This window comes from Juglans microcarpa x Juglans regia, chromosome 7D (genome assembly GCF_004785595.1).
Source record: "Juglans microcarpa x Juglans regia isolate MS1-56 chromosome 7D, Jm3101_v1.0, whole genome shotgun sequence".
NCBI classification, from domain to species: Eukaryota; Viridiplantae; Streptophyta; class Magnoliopsida; order Fagales; family Juglandaceae; genus Juglans; species Juglans microcarpa x Juglans regia.
The window spans coordinates 13,718,998-13,736,105 of record NC_054606.1 but is presented as its reverse complement, the minus strand read 5'-3'; the positions used below and the strand labels follow the sequence as shown (position 1 = coordinate 13,736,105).

At 34.2% G+C, this 17,108-nt stretch overlaps 1 protein-coding gene across 1 annotated transcript; it reads left to right on the top strand.

Moving 5' to 3' along the window:
• Positions 1 to 515: 515 nt before the first annotated feature.
• Positions 516 to 8,168, top strand: LOC121239610 (cell division cycle protein 48 homolog). The gene is given in 11 exon segments (XM_041136887.1): positions 516 to 695; positions 805 to 970; positions 2,233 to 2,461; positions 4,360 to 4,500; positions 4,503 to 5,125; positions 5,767 to 5,988; positions 6,092 to 6,163; positions 6,260 to 6,541; positions 6,844 to 7,203; positions 7,654 to 7,864; positions 7,867 to 8,168. Coding segments are annotated over 11 exon segments (2,412 nt in total). The 5' UTR covers positions 516 to 666; the 3' UTR covers positions 7,944 to 8,168.
• The last annotated feature ends 8,940 nt before the right edge of the window (positions 8,169 to 17,108 follow it).

Sequence of the window (17,108 nt, the reverse complement as noted above, 5' to 3'; positions counted from 1 at the left end):
ATGTAATAAAATAATATTATTTTAAATTTGATTTTAACTTTTTTTTTATTTTTTTTTATTTGGAAGGGGTTGAACTCAAGACTTCTATTTTAAAGGTATTGGATGTTATGCTATAGGCCATCTGTCTTTGGCGACTTTTATTTTTTATTTGATGTGTTCAAATATAATAAAAAATATTATTATATTTAAAATTGTCTATAAATTGTGAATGAGTTGGCAGTGGTTGGGCTTGGGATCATGCTCGCCCAGGTCCAAGATTTAAATCCCTTTAGGTGTAAATAATCTCTAGAGGCTACACCTTCTGGTGAAAAATCAACGATTTAATCAGTTTCATATAGGAAAACTTTCGAGAGTGTGGTGTGCGGGACTGAAGTTTACTCTGCAGGGATAGGTCCGAAGGGCCCTTTCCTTGGAGAGGCTCCCGACATTAAAAAAAAAAAAAAAAAAAAAAAAAAAAAAAAAAAAAAAAAAATGGAGAGTTCGCAGTGATAGTTTCCCATTCCAAATCTCCCAATTCCCAGCAGCCAAACACCACCACAGAAATATTTCTTGCCAAACAAGTCGGTCTTAGAGCCCCCAATTTTTAATATATAAACCCGCTCCCTCTCGTCTCAAGAGATCTACGCCTCGTCTCACAATTTTCCGACCCTAAAAAACTCTCCAATTATGGCTAACAAACCCGAATCCTCTGACTCGTATGTCAACTGCCCCCCATAATTGTAGCAAATTTTAGTGTCGATTTTTTGAAACCCTGATTTCCAGATATTTAGTAGTTTTATTTTTTTTCCTCGATGGTAATTTCAGGAAAACAGGGAAGAAGGACTTCTCGACGGCGATTCTGGAGCGGAAAAAGTCGCCAAACCGGCTAGTCGTTGACGAGGCGGTCAACGATGACAACTCGGTAGTGGCGTTGCACCCAGAGACCATGGAGAAGCTCCAGCTCTTTCGCGGTGATACGATTCTCATCAAGGTAATAGATTATTAGGTTTATTGTTATGGTTGGAGAGGGTTTGATTGGATTCCTGAAATAGGTTTGTGTCAAGCTTAGGAGTGGCCTTAGGCACAATCAAGGGATATTACGTGGGATGCAAACTTATCGTAACAAGGTTTCCTCCCCAATTTGTACTTATAAAAAAAAAATTATATGAATTATTGGTGTCGTGCTTGTTTGTGTTGAAGTTAGAGGCTTTGAGGGGTTTATTTCATCGTTTTGTGAGAAATAGCCAAGATGTTGGTTGCGGAGTTTTATTTATTTATTTTGGCTATAATGGAGCTTTATCTTGGGTGCACAATCATTGGATATTGTTTTTGCTTCAAAGAGTTTGGTGAAACAGCTTGGGGGGTTGAGTTATGCTTTGAGGAGTTGACTAGCTCAGTATGTTAATGTTTGTTCTTGGCTCTGGTTAACTCTTTTATCTTCCACTTTTTTGCTATGCCATGAATACTTTAGGGGGATTGAGTGTTTACGATCTTTAATGACTTACATATTCTTTTTTTTCTTCCCTCCTTGACGAACTAATGGAGTTCATGATCACTCGCAATATCTGTGCCAGCCAATGGATGTTCCTTATTTGGTATTTATTAGCTTGAATGCCATGGAATTAGGGTAGTTTTCCGGTACCAATTCCAGGTCCATGGTCAGGTTGCTCTATACTTCAATTGATCTATATGGCTAATTGATCCTCTCGGCCCCCAGGAAAAAAAAGCTTTATGCTCCTCAAATTTCTTCCAGAGTTTTTTTATTTCAAATTAAATGCCAGTTTGCACAACCAAGTCTGCTCTCCTCAAATTTTTAATTCTCTGGGAAAGAGCCTTGGCATGAAAATTATTCTTGAATTAAGCCTAGTGACTTGAAATGATAGAGCTTGTATAGCAAGTTTTCTAATCTAGTTCCGTGGGAATATCTTTTTTTGTTTTGTTTTGTTTTTTTTTTTTTTTGCAGTTATGGTGGTGCCTTTTTCTTTATAAGTTTTTTCTGTACGATGAAGATTGTTTGAATTTGCAACAAATTAGTAGGATATTACAGAAAATAGTTGGAGTTTGGGTGTGATTAATGAACAAAAACTTGGCGTTTGAAGTCATTGTATTCCTGTGCGGTTGTTGTTTGCATTCCCATGCTCGTGTTTGTTTCATAAACTTTATAAATGCAGTGGTAGAGTATTTTGTTCGTTATGTCTTTTTTTTTTTTTTTTTTTTTTAAATAAAAATTATATTTGGCAAACTGGATGGCAGGGCAAGAAACGTAAGGATACAATCTGCATTGCTCTTGCTGATGACACGTGTGAAGTTCCAAAGATTAGAATGAACAAGGTTGTTAGATCAAATCTGAGGGTTCGGCTTGGAGATGTAGTATCTGTCCACCAGTGCCCTGATGTGAAGTATGGGAAACGTGTCCACATACTGCCAGTTGATGATACTATTGAAGGGGTTACTGGTAGTCTGTTTGATGCATACCTGAAACGTAAGTGTTTTAACCATGAATGTGGATACTTTCTTCTTTTATGCATTTCTTTTTGATGAGAAATGAATTTATCATTCAAAATGCCAACGCAATGTGTACTAGAAATTCATTTAGCAAGACATAGAAAGAGATTCAGAAAAAAATAAAAATCAGGTTTTGATGCATTTGCCAATGCTTAAGTTTTCTTCATTTCAAGCAGAAGGTTTTTACTGTTTCTTTTTCCCTCCCCTTGAGACACTTTTTCAAACTGTTTGTTATTTAAGCTGGAGATTGTAGGAAAGTAAACATTTGCCTTCATTCAAGGTCATTACTCCCACCCTCGCTTTGTTATGTCTTCCAATTAACACAGTTCTGGTATGTTGCATGGAGGGTCCCTTCATTGGTTATGGTTCACTCTGGTGCATTGTCCCAATATTTGGGAATTAAAATATTTGAGGTATCCAGAACATGATTTTCTTCTTCTCAAAGACAGCTTCATCGATGAAATTATTATCAGAGTAATTCTTGGTCTCGATGAACTCCGACATCCATTAATTGGGGAGTATTCTTGGCCATGAGATAAGGATTCTTTTTTTTTTTTTTTTTTTTTCTAGTTACAAAAGAGTAAGGGGTGTGGACTCTTTCTAGTTGGTGGTGAATTGAGATTTACATGTAAACTGTCACCTTTGTTTGAAATTATGAATTAGTTTATTTTTGTTGGTTTTGTGAATTGATCGAATATATCCTCCTTGTGCCAAATGAGATTAGTGGCTCCTCTCTTTCTCCTATTCTATTTGGATAAGGGGTTCAACTGGGAGCATATGTTATTTTATTTAATTTATTTTTTGATAAGTTAACTGAGCCTTTTGTTAGCCTTCATTTTCCATGTGATTGTGATGGGCTTCCAAAGGACACGGTATAGACCCTCTCTACCATTGCCATCTCTAACATCATAGCGAACACCATCCAAAACTGCACTAACCATCCCAAACGAGAGACAAGAAAAAGGAAAAATGTTTTAACTTTTAAGTGAAATTGGTACCTACGACCCTTAAAGATCAGAACTTTATACCTGAAAACCTTTAAAGGATTTCTGTTAGGTCAAGGATTGGGGGAGCACGGTAGTATCGTTGAGGGAAAGAGTGGATGTGCTTCAAGGATGAATTGGTTGGTGAAGCAAAGGGACAAATCTCTTCCTTGGGGTTCAGTTAAAAGCAACTTGTCAGTTATCCATCCCCATGGAGGCTATCAAGATATATCAAGTTGTTGATATTGGGCCACTTGTCTCAAGCCCCTTGCATCATGGATGTGGAAATAGTTAGGGTGTAGAAGGTTCAAGACAAGTACAACTACTATATCTGGCAATCTCAGTTGGATTGGGTTGTGGTAGAGAAGGGAGGTTGCTATGGTGATTGAAGATTCTTTTAGGAAGCACTCTTGTGTTTCTTATCCTTTTTTGGTTTTTCTAAAAATTTTCTCTTAGTCCGGTCTGTCTCTTTCGCTGTGTGTGTTGTTATTCCACATGACTGTCATGGTGCCGCTATCAATTTAGAGGGAAGTCTAACAGAAGGATCTATTTACTCTTTCCATAAGTTCTAAAGGAGTTAGTGCAATTGTGTCAAGGTTCTGGGAGTTTTAGAGCATTGACTTATTCTACTGTGAGTCTCATCTTACATGCATATATTGGTTGCAATTTACGTCAAATAGAACCGTGGACCTTTGAATATGACATTTGGTTTTAATAGAAAATTTTGAACACTGACCAAAATAGGTGTATTACTTGAAAATTCCCCTTCAAAATGTGCTTTTAAGATGTGTGACATTCAAATATGTCTTTTTTATGGCAAGAGTTCTTATTAAATCACTGGTTGAATCCTTTCTAATGTAATGCAACACCATTTCCATTGTTGAGTTTGCAGCTTATTTCTTGGAGGCTTATCGTCCTGTTAGGAAGGGAGATTTATTCCTTGTCAGAGGAGGTATGAGAAGTGTGGAGTTCAAGGTCATTGAAACTGACCCAGGGGACTATTGTGTGGTTGCCCCAGACACCGAAATCTTCTGTGAGGGGAACCTGTTAGAAGGGAGGATGAGGATAGGTTGGATGAAATTGGTTACGATGATGTGGGCGGTGTTCGGAAGCAGATGGCTCAGATTCGTGAGTTAGTGGAGCTGCCACTAAGGCATCCTCAGCTTTTCAAATCAATTGGTGTGAAGCCACCTAAAGGAATTTTGCTTTATGGACCCCCGGGATCTGGAAAAACATTAATAGCAAGGGCTGTTGCTAATGAGACTGGGGCGTTCTTTTTCTGTATTAATGGGCCGGAGATAATGTCCAAATTGGCTGGAGAGAGTGAGAGCAATCTCCGGAAGGCATTTGAAGAAGCTGAGAAGAATGCTCCATCTATTATTTTCATTGATGAGCTTGATTCTATTGCTCCTAAGAGGGAGAAGACACATGGTGAAGTTGAAAGGCGAATTGTTTCACAACTGTTGACTCTTATGGATGGACTGAAATCTCGGGCTCATGTTATTGTTATTGGGGCTACAAATCGTCCAAACAGCATTGACCCGGCTTTGAGAAGGTTTGGTCGGTTTGATAGGGAAATAGACATTGGTGTTCCTGATGAAGTTGGGCGTCTTGAAGTTCTTCGTATCCATACCAAGAACATGAAGCTCTCTGATGATGTAAGTTCGCCTATTTTGACCTTGTTGTCCAGTGCTATGATATATATTAGAGCTGGAACAGATTCTTGTGGATTTGGATCCAATTGTGGACTCAAAATACTATGATGGCACATGACCTGCAATATGAACTCAGCATTTGCTTGAACTTCTAGTAAACTAGTCGTCGACCCATGCAATTAAAATATAATAGTTATTACATGAGGAAGTCAAAAGAGTAAAGAGCAAAAAGTCAATAACTACAATAAGATTAATGTTGGAAAAGCCAAAGAGAGAAGTAATGGGAAATCAATATCCAGTATAAGATGAAAAGTCTTTTTTGCTCTCTCCATTGAATTAGTAGTCATAAATGGTAGCAAACATTTCATCTTCTGAGCTATTTGTATTTTTTTTAAAAAAATCTTCATGTCAATAATCGAGTGAGTTTATTGTAGTAATAAAGACAATGCAATAGAAGGGTTTTTTTGCATGTGGAGGGTTGTGATGGGTTACTACCCTAAAATGAAATGATGAGGTGGCTGATTAGAAAACAAAGAGGATGCTCCAGAAATTATTTAGGTAATAGATTTTATATCTCATGTTCTGTTAATAGATGCCTAACTTTATTACCATAGAACTGGTAGTAAATTCTGCTTACCCTACAGGTTGACTTGGAAAGAATTTCAAAAGATACCCATGGGTATGTTGGTGCTGATCTTGCAGCTCTCTGTACTGAAGCCGCACTGCAGTGCATTAGAGAGAAAATGGATGTGATTGACTTGGAAGATGAATCTATTGATGCTGAGATACTTAACTCCATGGCTGTTACCAATGAGCACTTCCACACCGCTCTTGGAACAAGCAACCCATCTGCTTTGCGTGAAACTGTGAGTTCATTTTGATGAAATCTTTCGCTAGGTTTCTTTACTCTTGTTGTATAGATGCTTAAAATTTTAAGGTAAATTTTTCGATTGATTAATGTTTGAACAGGTTGTTGAAGTGCCTAATGTCAGCTGGGAGGACATTGGAGGCCTTGAGAATGTTAAGCGGGAGCTTCAAGAGGTAAGTCTTTCTTCTAGATTGGATTTCGGTTTATTTCTTGTGAATTCTTTCACCGTTGAATATCTGTAAACTTGTTTTGCCTTCTCTCTGTGACAGACTGTTCAGTATCCTGTGGAGCACCCAGAGAAGTTCGAGAAATTTGGAATGTCACCTTCAAAAGGGGTCCTTTTCTATGGTCCCCCAGGATGTGGGAAAACTCTCTTGGCCAAGGCAATTGCAAATGAATGTCAAGCAAACTTCATCAGTGTCAAAGGCCCTGAACTGCTGACAATGTGGTTTGGTGAGAGTGAAGCCAATGTTCGAGAAATTTTTGACAAGGCTCGACAATCTGCGCCATGTGTGCTTTTCTTTGATGAGCTCGACTCGATTGCTACTCAGGTTGTTTCTTGTTTGAATTTAGGCTTTTAAGTTTAGTACGTAATATTCTCCCAGCTTTAAAAAAGGAATTGTTTGACTCCAATGAATTTTCTTTTGGAACTTTGCATTGTAGACTCTACACAGAATGCATGGGTACTTATTAACAGATAAAAGTATATGAAAGCTTTGGCTCTTAATTGAGTAATGGTTGATATTTTGTATGGGTTACATAATTAAATCCGGATTTTCATATTATCCCGTCTGACTGTGACTGATTTGTTGGTCTTGGTTTAGATTTTATTTTTGAATCATTATTGTTGCAGAGAGGAAGCAGCGTTGGGGATGGAGGTGGTGCTGCTGATCGAGTTCTGAACCAACTCCTTACTGAGATGGATGGCATGTCTGCAAAAAAGACTGTCTTCATAATTGGAGCCACCAACAGGCCTGACATAATTGATCCTGCACTTCTGAGGCCAGGTCGTCTCGACCAATTAATTTATATTCCTCTTCCTGATGAGGATTCGCGCTATCAAATTTTTAAATCGTGCTTGAGAAAATCACCTGTCTCAAAAGATGTTGATTTGAGAGCACTGGCCAAGTATACTCAAGGTTTCAGCGGGGCTGACATTACAGAGATATGCCAGCGGGCATGCAAGTATGCTATAAGAGAGAACATAGAAAAGGTAATCTTTTTCACATGTTCCTTGATTTTGCGTCCCATTATAAATTTTTGAAAGGTCTAGAAAATGTGTTGCCTTGTATGTTCCGCTTGGAAAACCGTACTCCACTGCCATTCTGTAATTGTAATGCATATTGTTTCTTCTATAGCTTTGGGTTTGGCCTAGATTGGATAAATTTCTAATTTCTTCCTCTTGGGCTTTGTTGATGATTCCTTATATCTATTTCTGCTCCCTAGCTAGGCATTTTCTCTTTTTATACATCCAGTGTACCTTTTTTAAACATTTAAAATAGAAAAGAAAAGAAAATGCACTAGGGGGCACATTTGGAGGGCAACCAAGCATTTTCCTAAAAAATGTGAAAGGAATATTTTTTATTTTTGAACAGTGGGGTGCAATAATTATTACACAGATATAGCTTGACTCGAGTTTTGATGTAATTTGATATTATTGCAGGATATAGAGAGGGAGAGAAGGGGAAGGGAGAATCCTGAGGCTATGGAGGAGGATGTGGACGATGAGGTGGCAGAGATCAAAGCTGCTCATTTTGAGGAGTCCATGAAGTATGCTCGGAGGAGTGTCAGCGATGCTGATATACGCAAATACCAGGCTTTTGCTCAGACGTTGCAGCAGTCTAGAGGTTTTGGAACTGAATTCAGGTTCGCTGAGACCCAAACCGGGGCCACGGGGCAGATCCATTCGCCACTTCTGCTGGTGGAGCTGATGAAGATGATTTGTATAGCTAGGTTTTTATGTTTATTAAATCCTCAAAGACGCCTGTTTGCCTTTATGCATGCTTTCCTACGGCTACTGTTTTAACTCTTGCATTTTTCTGGTTCCAAGCAAGCATGTAGGATCACTGGGCTAAACATCCTGATCGGATAACAGTTTTCTTCCTCGTTATTTACGCATAGAACTTCTAAATGATGAACTTGAAAAAACAAAAGAAATCGAATGGGGTTATGAATGGAGATCACAGGGTATTTCTCGGTAGTTCTGTCGACGTGGCTGCGTTATTTCCCGTTAGGTAGGGTATATGGTTTGTTGGAGGAGCCAAGCCTAGGACCAACTTTTTTCATATGCTTGGGGCGTGAGATAATAATCTTTGGTTTGGATGTTGAGCTGAGTTGAGTTTTTTATGAATAGTAATGAGTTGAGATGATGAAGTGAGTTATGTGGGATTTATTTAAGATGAGTTTAGATGTGTTTGAATGTTAAGATGAATTTAAATGTATTTATGAGAAGTTAAAAAAAGTTATGAATTTTACGTGCAAATATGCGTTAAGTTAAAAAAGGTTGTGATTCTTATGTGTAAAGAAGTTGTGAGTTGAGATGAGTTTAGTGATTTGAAAGTTGAGTGTTTGGATGTTAGAATAAGTTTAAATTTGAACTGAATTTAGTTGTGTTCGGTCAAGGAACCAAACGTAGCTTTAGTAGTATGCTTTGCAGCTGAATGGCGAAAGATCATGTGTTTCTCGAACAAAATCTTTGGTTAAACATAATCAAACGCAGTGTGGACCTGGGCGGTTGAGTGCTGTGTCAATCTTGTGAATGCTATGATGATGAAAAGCCTCAGGATGCACGGTGCATTTGGGCCCTGAGTGGTGGTGTAAAAAACATTATATACGTGAATTATTGCTCTTTGCACCCGAATATATAGCAATATTTTTACAATTGTTTTATAATTCAATTTACAACCAATTAATATAATAGTGAACCACTTTGTTAATTAATTACATAGAAAATCTATTATTTGAATTTCAAATTTTTAAATTTTGGATGATCTCCTTCTATTTAAAATGAGTTTAAAACAACTGTACTAATTTTTTTGAATAATGCTATATATAGTTGTGGAGTACGTAAGTACTATACAGTCACTTTGAAAAAAAGTAAAGCTCATTATTAAAAAATTAATTTTTTTTATGTGAGTCATGTATTTATTTATTTTTTTTAAAATGATTATACGACGTTTGTATATTTACAATTACAATTATCATTTCTCTATTTTTATAGTTTTTGGTGTCAAGGTGAAAAGAGAATGCATGATTCTCTCCATGTCAGAATTTAGTGGCTGGAATTTAAATCCCGGATTTATTTCAGATTCAATGCAACACTAGTAATTATTACCAACTTTTGGAGTATGAATACGCGAAGTCCTATTCTATTCTATCCTACATTAATTATATATATAAGGGCACTATCCATATTTCGAAAGTACTTAAATGGATTTTCTTAATTTTAAATTAGGCAATATTATAACCTTAGCTTCGCAACACATGGTTAATTAATTTTTGTTTTTCATGATTTTTGCCTCCTAATTAAGGAGTAAGGAAGAGCTTGTTGGCGCTAATTATTGCAAGCTGCTAGCTGATGTACGTAACACAGATACGTTTGGTAGGCTGCATATATATATATATATATATAGTTCAAAAATGGCGTGCATGCTTACATTTAGCCAGTAGATCAAACGGGGAAAAAATAATAATAAAGAGAAAAAAAAAAAAAACAAAACAAAATAGAAGAAGAAGTAAAAGGAGAATTAGAACCAACCTAGCTACAGTACTACGAGTCTACGACTATGAATACAATGATCAACCCAAAAAACTATCATCCAAAACTATTAGGTGGTTTAGTTACGAGAGAAGTCTTATAATAATTCTCTCAAATATATATATATATATATATAAAATATCCCCATCGAATTACTCAAACCGCGAGGGCCATTAAAGCCAGAAGAACGATGCATATATATATATATATATGGCAACCTCAATCGATCGTCACCTCGATCCATTAAATTCTTTTTTTGTTCTTAAATAATCCCGAAACATGCATGCGTCATCGTTAATGCCTGTTAGAAGAAGCACACCCTGGATTGACAAGCGAGTGGTAGTTCACGAAACGGCTCGGAGCAGAGGAATGTCTAAACCGGCCTTTTGGTAAGCAATTCTTCAATTCCTTTCCTCCGAAAACTTGATGCTTGTGATGGAACCGAGGCTTGATGGTTACCTTCTCGTGAGCTTCAGAAACAAATGGTCTCACAATCGTACTCGGAGCGCTAGATGGGATTTCTCGAGCGGCCATGTTCGTGTGTAAAGAAGATAAAACGAGGAGGAGATCACAGAACACCAACACGTAGAATGTTGTCATGGAAGATCAAGAGTACTGCAATATTTAGGGTACTTGAGTTGGGGTTTTTGGTTGGTTCGTGGCAGAGTTAGTTCGTGGGTTTGGAGATATTTATAGTACGTAAGAGGGTAAGTTAAAGGGAGGTGGTAGCATGCAGAGAGTTTGAAAAGGAAAAGGGAATTAAATGGGCTCGTGAGTAGCTGAAGAAGACTGCAGGTCTGGCACAACTCACTACTATATTGCAATGAAATTACTTTTGGGGCGTGTGGTGGGTACGTACTTTTTGAATGTGGATCAAACAAGTGACGATGCCCGTGAGTTTCTGTTATTGCAATATCCTTTATTCAAAATCATGTCTCTGATCAAACTACTGTTTGTTCCATACATATATAGCTTTTTTTTTTTTTTTAATTTTTTTTTTTCACTTTAAGGTTGCATGTGCACTGTGAGTGACTATGTTATGTAGGTGTAGAAAGGATTTGTGGATATGCACTTTAAATACTTTATGACCTTTTTTTATTTTTTTTTTCGTCAGATCAGAATTATTAACTAATTACACACTATACTGATCAATTATGTTTGTGTTCACAACACTTCGACGTATAAGCATACATTATGTTTTAACGACAAAATTACAGGACTTTGTTATATAGCAGTCTTCATGACTGTTGGGTCCAAATATTTAAATACTAAACTTTTAACTAAGATTAGGATTGTTCATCCGACCCGACTTGACCAGGTGAAAAAGTCCGGCCAGCTCGATCGGAAGTCGCTTTTAATATCTACCCGTAAAAAAATCTCTCTCTCTATCTATCTATCTATCTATCTATCCACTTTAATAAAAGATCATGATCTCCTATTTAATATATACTGCCAATAGAGTTTTTTAAAACAAGGAACTATAAATAATCAGAAGATTTCCTATAAGTGCTTGATGCCCTCAATTTCCAAATGTCCTAGCAGCTAGCTAGGATGTTGCCTCGCTTTCTCGTCTCTTTTTTTGACACAAATAAATAAATAAATAAATCTCTTCACAGTTCTATATATGCAGTCATATTTTAAATTTGAAATTTCAGGGATATTTGGTACAAAATGGCAAACAGTTATGCTTGGGAGGATGTCAGGGTTGGTTATAAATTAATAGATTGAATATGTAATATTAAATAGCTTATATATTTATTTGTTTGTTTCCGGCCATTTGGTTATTTAAAATTATATATAGTGCATATTTTCACCTCGAATCCAATATCTAAAATCGATCCTTTTGTTCGTCTTGTTTAATTTGTGATTAATTCCCTAGCTTTAACTTTTCCACATGCAATTCCACGGAATCATCATCTATTTTTTCATAATTCCATGATGTAACATTAGATAATTGAAGACTATTTATTATGTTTTACATGTGAACCTATTATTTAATATCACATCAAGAGATGATGAGGAAAATTAAGAATGATAAGTAGAATTTTTCTATCTAGATTGGAATATTGTTGGACTACTGGCATGGCCACTTGAATCTTGCATGTGTAAATATTCTTGTGATCATCATAAAGAATATATATATATATATATATATATATATACACACATATATATATATAATCATGTTTGATGATGAAAAAAAATCCCAAAATAATTTAGTGATTAAAATGTTTCATTACAAACACATGATCATTTCATGATGAGACGCAGTTTAGATCATCTTTCTCTTGTTTTTCCCTGCAGGCAACTGGCCGGATCTTTCCATTGGGCCAGCAAGCAAATTAATTAAGCGTTGCAGAGACAAGGTAACTTATAATTATATATGCAGGAGGGTGGCAAAGATCAATAATCTGACCTATCAACCAACAACTTTTTTTGTATAATCACTGAAGGACTATGATGAAGGCCCTGAACAGGCCGGGCATGCATGTACCATGCATGCATATATATATATATATATATATATATATAGTAATTAAGCTTCAAACAATTTAAGGCATGCAGCAGCGAAATATGATCGATCCTTAATTTCCATGCATGCAATAAAAACCCACAAGTCCATTATTAATTAGTATATATGTTGTACTGCATGCATTTAATTATAATGCATAGAGGTAGGAATGCTAAGTTCACAAAAACATAATGCCGCATATATATAAATTCAATATATATGCACCGTACCGTCGGTGGTAGCTAGGCCAAGAAACAAGGACTTTGGCTTATATTAATGAAGGGTTTTAGCTTAGATACGAGACTCTTAAATTGCAGAATATGCAATGTAAAACTCAGCAGTTCCTGCTCCCCTACCACCAACATGAGTAGGACGCATTGATCTGACGACAGTAGTCCTTCAAAAACTACCTCATATATATATATAGCACCATGCATTAAACTTGATAGCGAACAATAGTACTATATATTATATATTAGCTGGTGATTCTAAATTTTCTTGCATGCATGCATGCATGCTAGATATTAATGCTAATAATTAATTGGAACTCTTGATCTATATGCATGTCAGAATCATGCGATTTACATTTCAATTGCCAGTACTTATTTGAGGGACGTCCTTAATTTTCATGTACCTCTTCGCATTATGGACACCAATTATATATCAACTCACATGCATAATTAATAATTAATGACCATTACCATTGGGAAAAGATACTTTTTGAAACTGATTTTCATGAATAAAATAATATTTTCTTTTAATTCAAACTCATCAAAGTTTAAAAGAATTCAAATAAATTAGAAAAATTAATATTTTATTAAATACTAGTTGTACATGTACATATCATGTGTACATGAAACATTATATCATGAAACATTATACTAATCATTATCCCTACAACTATATTTTTTTTTTTCTTACAAAATATGTGATATATAGATGATGAGTAGAATAATTCAATTAATTTAAGAAGAATAAAATAAAAATAAAAAATAAAAATAAGCGTGATGTGTGGTGTGTAGAGATGATGAGTACAAATATAATTATTGTTGCATTAATGTCACGACACTTGAACATATACATATATATAATTACATGAGACATTAATATATATATATATATATAATTTCCTTAAAAAGTTCAATTGGTTATTACATCGAAGCTCATTATATATATATATATATATATATATATATATATTTGCCATGCAATTAATATTATTTGACTTCTTTTGTTCAACTGCAATGTCATGAGATTGGCTTGTTACCTTCTTTCATCACATGGAGAATATGGATTAGAAGATGCAATCATAAATTAATGCATGATCAAGTACGCGTACGGATCGATAATTAAAAAGAGGAGATCAGCGAAAGTACTGTGTTACAAGCTGGCTAAAAAGTACTCTAGCTATATATCCACAACCATTTTGGATGTTTTTGTTTTGCAATAACCGAGGATTAATTCTCTGAAAATTTAGATGCTGTCGTATGAGAGTATTTTCAGCTGACGATCACTTAGTGTTATATATATATATATATATATATATATGTATGGAAAATTATATACACCATATTATAATTTTATTTTCATCCCACTATGTAAGATGTAACATATTTATTACTATTGAATGATCATTTAATAGATCATTATTTATCATCTAATGGTGATTAATGTGTCATATCTTACATATATAGTGAGATAAAAATAGGATGAGAGTGTGGTGTATAGTATTCGGAATTTAGCTACTCATCATCCTCACATATCACATACAACACTTATTTTTATTTATTTTTTTAAATTTTTTATGTTTTATTCTTCTTAAATTAATTGAATTCTTCTACACATCATCTATACACAACATATTTGGTAGAAAAATTCTATTCATAAGCCTTATACACCACACACCATCCTTTTTGTTATTTTTTTCTCTTACCAAATATGTAGTATATGGATGATAAGTAGAAGAATTCAATTGTTTTAAAAATAATAAAACTAAAACAATTTTAAAGAAATTAAAAAATAAAACAAATATTGGTGTGTGGTGTATGTGGCTTATGAATAACAAAGCTTCATTTGGTAAGTGAAAAAAAAAGTATGGTATGTGGTATGTGGGAATGATGAATATAATTTTTCATATATATATATATATATATATTCATAGAATATATGATTTTAATTATATGACCACTAGATAATTGAATTTAATTTAATCCTGAGATTCACATATAATAATAATATAGCTAACAATGAGTACTTGGTTATGATCGACGTATACGTTAGATCGTAGTGCTTAATTAGGAATTAATTTCCATTCCAAAAAAGTTGAATGTTATAATTATAGCTAGTAATAATGACGGCATTGCTACCTCAGGATCATTAATTCGGAGTTATGCTATATATATATGTATATTATATATTACATCTTTAACTTATTCTAAGTTATTGAAATTGTAACAATATTTATTAATCATGAAATTAGTTCTTGTTTTTTAAAATAATAAATTTAAAGATCGACGGACAGTATCTCACCAAAACAGTAGAAGAAGGTATAGATGTAAATGTGTTCCATAAACTAAATAGATGTCATAATTGCTCAATTACGAAGTCCTAAAGTTGCTCATGGAAAGTTTAAAGAAAAGTAAGGATTAAAGTCCAGTTTGGATTGAGAAGTGATCTTAACTCATTTCATTTTATCATTACAATTTTTTTAAATTTTTATATAAAATATAATAAACAATTCAACTTTCTTAAATCTCTAAACAATAATAATATTAAAAAAATAATATTCTAACAATATTATTTTCATCTTAACTCACTATCTCCAAATAACATCTAAGATCCTCTAGTTTGCTTAGTAAAATCTAAGGGCTAGATTTTTTAAAGTCTCAATCAATATATTTTTTTTTTTTCAAATTCAATGATTTGATTTTTACCACATATTTTATAAGTTAAATACAATAGGACTCTCCATTAATGTTTTAAATTTTGTTTCGGTAATCATTTCGGTTTAAGCACTGGAATAGAAGATTTCGGTAGCGATGCATTCCAGTGTACTATTTCGATCATAAAATTAATAAATTTTGGTGTTTCAGTACTTTTAGATATTAAATTTACATAAATGCCATAAAAAAGTTAAGAAAATCACAAATTTATCCCTAAAATAGTCCAGAATGGAATGGAGTCAAATTTCTACCAAAATGATTGGAATTGACCGAAATGGGCTGAAATGGAATGGGGATGTAGGGGGTACCGCCACCGAGTACTATACTAGAACGAATAATTTTGACCATTCGGATTGGAAGGGAATGGAATTCAAAACTATGTTCTCCACTTCTAAATTTAATTTGCTAAATATGATAACTATTAACATAAAATTGATAAATGTTGATAAGAGATAAGTCAACTATATTTATCTTTTCTTAATAGGTATTAAACGATTGGAAATCTATTTGTTATATTTTCCTTACTTGTTAGGGGTGTACAGAAACTGATTGTCACTAATCGGAATCGATCGTCAAAGTCTGTAACCAGTTGTGAGTTGTGGAGAATTGATCGATCGGTGGTAGAAAATGTTAGAAACCATTCGGTTCTGGTTTGAACTGTTTTCAAACTAGTGAACCAACCGATATAATATATATTTTATTTTATTCTTGTATAAACGATATTGTTTAACTTAAGCGAGTTAAATGACATCATTTTAGAAAAATAAAGAAAAAAATGCATTAAACCAAACAACGTCATTCTATAACTAAGCTTTATAAAAAAGAATAATAATAAGAAATGATGCGGTTTGGTTTACCGCACCAAACCGCATCGTTTTGGGTTAGAGTTTAACCCAATCTTCCCCTTCCATCTTTTTCATTTCATTATTGGTTTGGGTAGTGAGAATATTTGAGAAGTGTTGAAGATGTTTGTGAATAGTAATAAAAAAATAATGAAAAAATAATAATAGAATATTGAATAGTAATAAAAAATAGGTAAAAAGTAATGAATAGTTGTAAAAATAGGTGAAAAGTAATAATAAAATAAAAATAATAGTAAGAGTGTTTGAGAGTACTTGCTCTCGTTAGCCAAACAAGCCCTAGTCTCAAGTCTCGTAACGTCTCTCTCTCCTCTTTTACGCAACTCCCTTTGCCAGCCCATCTCTCTCTCATGTTGCAACTACATGTTAGTCTCACTCTACCGTCCATTTGGTCCAACCTCCCCTTTCTCATCGCGCCACCCATCTCTCTCTTTCTCATCGTGCCACCCAAGACCATTTGAAAATCGCTAAACTAACCGGAAACTGGTTGGAACTGATCTTGCCGATTTTCTCCCCATTAAACGGCTGGCCGATTTTATACAAATAAAAAATCAATCGATTCGATTTTCACCCCTATTATTTGTCACTTGTCTCATGCCTGATAGAAGATGATAAATGGTATTTTTGGTTTTTATATAACAAAATTATCATTGCCAATTTTAAAAAAATGATATTATATTTTAATAATAATAAAATTAATACTACTATCTAAGGGAAGTGTGCCACGATCGACTGAAGTACGAATATCCGAACAGTCATCTTTCATACTTCACAGATGCAGGGTATCTAAGAGTACATTTTAACGTTAAATTGAATTGAATTGAAATGATAAAATATTATTAGAATATTATTTATTATTATTATTATTATTTTAAATTTAAAAAAATTGAATTATTTATCATATTTTATATTAAAATTTAAAAAAATTATAATAATAAATTAAGGTAAGTTTAGTTTTCATACGAAGCCTAAATCATCTACCCGATTCGTAGCACATGCCTCGTACGGATATAATTTTAATGGCAACTACGGAATTATTTGTACGAA